Here is a 4,574-nt window from a genome sequence, read left to right as displayed (position 1 = left end):
GGTCCTACTAGACCCCTCCCTTGTTCAAAAAAGAGTACTCCCTCTATCCATATATATAGGGTCAAATTCATTTTTCGTGGCTAACTTTAATCAAATGATAGACTAAAAATATATGACATGCAAGTTACACAAAGTATACCCTCAAATCCGTACGTGAAAGGAGGTTCCAATGATATGATTTTCACATTATACATCTCATATACTATTAATCTTATCAATAGTCAAAGGTAGTCTAAGAAAACACATTAGACTCTACATAGATGGAAGGAGGGAGTAGCAATTAAAGTGGTATAGTGCATTATAATACTGGTCTATGATACTATCCACTGTGAAATGTCTGAATATCATCCATCTAGACCTTGTAAAGTTGATAATGCACTATAGTCAAAAGAGCATGTATTTAAGATTGAAATTATTGTCTAGCAACCTGCACTAATCGAGACATCATAGTTATTCCAATGTGCGAACAAGAGAAAGGAAGTAGTGGATTGGTTGAAGGTGTTGGTTCTCGATTCTCTCAATACAGGGACTCCATGCTCCATGGAATTCAAAGTACCGAAATGCCAACAGAAATAGCACCGTTTGAGTTACATTGGTTCAGCTATGGCCTGGAGAGGGGTGGCCAATGCTAGCAGAATCCCAAACTTCTCCCCCATGTCCACCCCATTTTCCTCCACTTCTCTTGGAAGCCTCCACTCAAACCGGTACAGCAGTGTCGCAAGCATTAGATGCACCATGCGCACAGCCAGCGGCATCCCTGGGCAGATCCTTCGGCCAGAACCAAACGGAAGGAGTTCAAAGTCTCGGCCTCGGTAATCCATGTCTTTTCCCAAGAACCTCTCCGGTATGAACCTCTCTGGTTCGGACCACAACTCGCTGTCTCGGCCAATCGCCCAGACGTTCACCATCACGCGCGCGCCCTTGGGCACCGTGTAACCTCTTAGCTCCGTGGTCGCTTCGGCTTGGCGGGGTATAAGGAATGGAGCGGGAGGGTGCAAGCGGAACACCTCTTTCACAACGGCCTGGATGTACTCGAGCTGGCCAATGTCCGATTCCTCGATTTCTGATTTGGAGCTAATCACCTGCGCAAGTTCTTCACGAGCTTTCGCCATGGCTGATGGGTTTTGTAGCAACTCAGCCATTGCCCACTCGAAGGTTGTTGCACTTGTATCGCTTCCAGCTATAAACAAATCCTGCTTGACAAAAACAAGGGGATTAATCGAGTCTAAAAAATAGTAATGTGTTATATTCTTTCTTTTTCATGTGGGATGCGATATATTTCCTGGCGCTATACTTTTCTGTTAGCTAGAGGAATGATAACCAAGGGCCAAATTAACAAACGCCAAAGCAAAATGGAGAATAGAATCAAAACATGAATATTCAAGCATGCACGTGTTTGAGCACGCTGGGTATAAAAGATGGGATCATCTATTTGTAGCTTTCTTGATTTTTTCCTTGATGCAGTCACATCACATGCCTAAACTTTTGATTCAACATTCACAATTTCTCATCCAATCATCACATGTCACTTAAGAAGAGATCATCTATCGTGCAAATTGGCTATTTATACTTTCTTAATGGCAGTCACATCACATGTCTGAATTCTTAAATCAACGCTCACAATCCTCATCTAGTCATTCCATGTTACTTGGTGTATAAACTATGAACTAAAGTTAAATTACACAAACATCACACAACCTCATATAATGAAACTTTATCTTAAGTGCGTGTAATTTCAGGGAAAGTTCTTGGTCCGCACTGAGAATTAGCCAGAGCGAGGAACCTTTTTTTTTTCTGGAATCAGAGCGAGGAACCTTCAATCTATAAGTTTGCCCCATTAAAAAATCCCAGCCACCTTCTAAGTCTTTAGACGACCCCTCATATAACCATGAATCCATGATCACATCAAAGTTACACTGTATGTAAAGTTCTAAACTACAAATCCAGAATTGCATTAGCATTTGACTGTAATTGCAAACTTCAAACAGTGCAACTTTAGGCATGACAGTGTCAATGTTAAGTGGCTTATTAGTCCACCGAGAATTATTGAAAGCGAAAGAAGATACCGCAAGTAATGCGCGCAGCATTTCCCGATCGAGTCCCCGGCCATTTTCCAGGCCGCCGTAGTCCAGCAACACGTCCAGGAAGTCATCCTTGGGCGGCTCGCCGGCGGTGCGCTCCCGCATGCGCCTCTCGATCTGCTCGTCGAATATGGCATGCAGCCGCTTGAGCACCGCGGTGAGGCGCTTCCTCAGACGTTGCGGGTCGAGCGGCGCGACCGCTGGGAAGAAGTCCGACAAGTTGGGCAGCCCGGCGACTTCCGTGAAGCTTGCGATCACGGCCCTGAACTGCCCCGTCCCTTGTCTGTCGTCGAGGTCGGCGATGTCGGCTGAGAATATGGTGCAGGAGAGCAGGTTGAGCGCGGTGGTGAACACGACGCGGCTGACGTCCACGGCGGCGCCCTCTCGCGACAGCCGAGCGACGTGGCTCACGAGCTGCTGCACCTTCTCGCGGCGGATGGACTGGTGCGCGTCGAGGCGGTGCGGCGCGAAGAGCTCCCCCGAGCACAGCTTGCGGAGAGCGCGCCAGTGGGGGCTGCTCGGCGGGAGCCAGCCCATGGAGAGGCTGTCGTAGGCCCACGCGCGGGCGGCGTCGGACACGGAGCGCGCGGAGAAGGCGGCGTCGTGGCGCTGGAGGACGTCGCGGGCGGTGTCCGCCGAGGAGGCGATGACGGTGGTGAGGGCGCCGAGGCGGAGCGTCATGAGCGGGCCAATATTGTGTATATTATAAGTATTGCTTAATGTAAGCAAACATCTTATACTGCTACCAGAACTTGGAGGCATTGTAAAGATTAGATGAACATAGTGTTTAGAAATTACCAAAATAACTTAGAAGTCATCTGAGCAACAACCAAAATGTTCCCGTGGATAGCTAAAAAATTATTATGGAGACAAGAAATTCCTCTAGTACCTATTTAGTTTGTTAGATAACTGAGACTTTCCGCTTGGCATCCAATGGCAATATAGAGACATGCCAGAAATAGTGCAGCAACGCTACAATATTCTGGAGTTGTAGAACAAACAATAATTTAGTTACCAGTCCCTCTTCACTGTATAATTGCATTGAGCACTCAGAGTTACCAGAAGAAGAATCAGACTGGTGGAAACTTTGATGAAACCTGGGAGATCAATAAACTAACAGTGTGAGCATCATGACCAAATAATCAAATTCAAGATTGACAAACAGTGCAAGCTGGGAGAGGAGAGAACTCAAGGTCCAAGAATAGGAATTTCTGTCCATTGATGGTTGCCGCATCCCTAGAGGGAGCAGGCTGGTCTTGTAGCTTCATTTCATCGTCATTGTCTTGGAGACCCCACAGAGGCACCGCCCGACGGACTTTCACTCTTGTGGCAGCCGACAACATTATGCCTCTAGTTGGCTGTAGCGCAATTACGGAATTACCTCATAACTTCCAATTTTTGCAACATAAGAAATGAGAAATGAAGATACGAAAATTTATTAAATTTATAAGTATGCCATTTTACTTCAAATGGATATTTTAATAGATAATACCAAAAACCATATACATACACACATACGCCCAAGAATTAGAAAGATTCAGAACAGGGTCAAGAAACACATTCATGAAGTTGAATAAAATAGTTCAGCATAAATCCATCGTCAAACCAGTCGTAGAAAGCACACCACGAGTACGCAACGAGGACCAAGCTAAGACATCCACTGAACCGACAGAAATATAGGACCAATAGAACTAATGGCAGAGTGTAATACATATGCTAATCAAAACTAACTATTACATGACTCGATCCATGCATGAACTTCTAACCAACAAGATTCTCGAGGAAGCTTCCCTGATTGCTAATTTCCTGGTACCTGCTCCGCCTTGCTGTGGATGTCACCCTAGTCATCGACCGTTGCTCACTGCAGAAAAAGGTTGGAGCGATGGTTGAGAGATAATCGCTAGCACGACAACAAAATATCAATCCCTAGCTCCTTCCAGGACATTCGAGAGGCTGACAAGTAGAAAGAGAAAAGGAGTGTCGACCTGCCCTATCCTAGTGCCGGCGTCCAGTTGCCGATCCGCATCATCTTGGCCATCGCCGCCCAGCATCGCCAACTCGTCCTTATGAATGAGGTGAGATCTCCATTCTTTGATAAATTTGGGTTGCAAATTTCATTAGCACATGACAAATCATAGTAGCGTCAATGCCCGTTTTCTTATTTGGTTTTGCATGTTCACGTTGTCCCTGCCCATATGTTCAGAAAGGTCATTAACATTACCAAATCTTGGATATAGAGGGGTGGGGTGCTGCAGAGATTAACCTGCACGTTGGCTTCCAGTCTTCCACGCGCAGTCGGTTGGCGTCCTCCCCTGTGTCGTTCACCTCACCTCCTCGAGGTTTCTCTTGTGGTCGCATTCGGCCTCGAGAACCTATGAGGGCGCCTCTTCCCTCTTCCAGCGATGGGGCGGCAGCGGCAGGCTCGGATAGTCCTCCCCTGTGTCGTTCACCTCACCTCCTTGAGGTTTCTCTTGTGGTCGCATTCGGCCTCGA

The 4,574-nt window shown here is 46.6% G+C and overlaps 1 protein-coding gene and 1 long non-coding RNA gene across 2 annotated transcripts; both read right to left on the bottom strand.

Annotated features, from left to right (window-relative positions):
- Window positions 1-472: 472 nt before the first annotated feature.
- Window positions 473-2,843, bottom strand: LOC119279753 (cytochrome P450 76C2-like). The gene is made up of 2 exons (XM_037560894.1): window positions 2,067-2,843; window positions 473-1,193 (listed from the first exon to the last, which is right to left on the bottom strand). The coding sequence occupies exons 1-2, from the start codon at window positions 2,841-2,843 to the stop codon at window positions 588-590; spliced, it is 1,383 nt and encodes a 460-aa protein (XP_037416791.1). The 3' UTR covers window positions 473-587.
- An 899-nt stretch (window positions 2,844-3,742) lies between these two features.
- On the bottom strand, window positions 3,743-4,472 carry LOC119281743. Its single transcript, XR_005138535.1, has 3 exons — window positions 4,345-4,472; window positions 4,067-4,268; window positions 3,743-3,942 (listed from the first exon to the last, which is right to left on the bottom strand). It is a non-coding gene; the product is annotated as an uncharacterized LOC119281743 (long non-coding RNA).
- Between the last annotated feature and the right edge of the window lie 102 nt (window positions 4,473-4,574).

Source organism: Triticum dicoccoides, chromosome 3B (assembly GCF_002162155.2).
Source record: "Triticum dicoccoides isolate Atlit2015 ecotype Zavitan chromosome 3B, WEW_v2.0, whole genome shotgun sequence".
In the NCBI taxonomy this organism is placed as follows: Eukaryota; Viridiplantae; Streptophyta; class Magnoliopsida; order Poales; family Poaceae; genus Triticum; species Triticum dicoccoides.
Note: the sequence above shows the minus strand (reverse complement) of the source record. Positions and strands in the feature narration are given on the sequence as shown.

Excerpts from the sequence above, each read along its gene's own strand:
- LOC119279753 (XM_037560894.1), bottom strand. The coding sequence starts at position 2,843 with ATGCCTCCAAGTTCTGGTAGCAGTATAAGATGTTTGCTTACATTAAGC. Across the intron at positions 1,194-2,066 it reads TGCTGCGCGCATTACTTGCG|GATTTGTTTATAGCTGGAAG; the intron begins GTATCTTCTTTC and ends TTTGTCAAGCAG.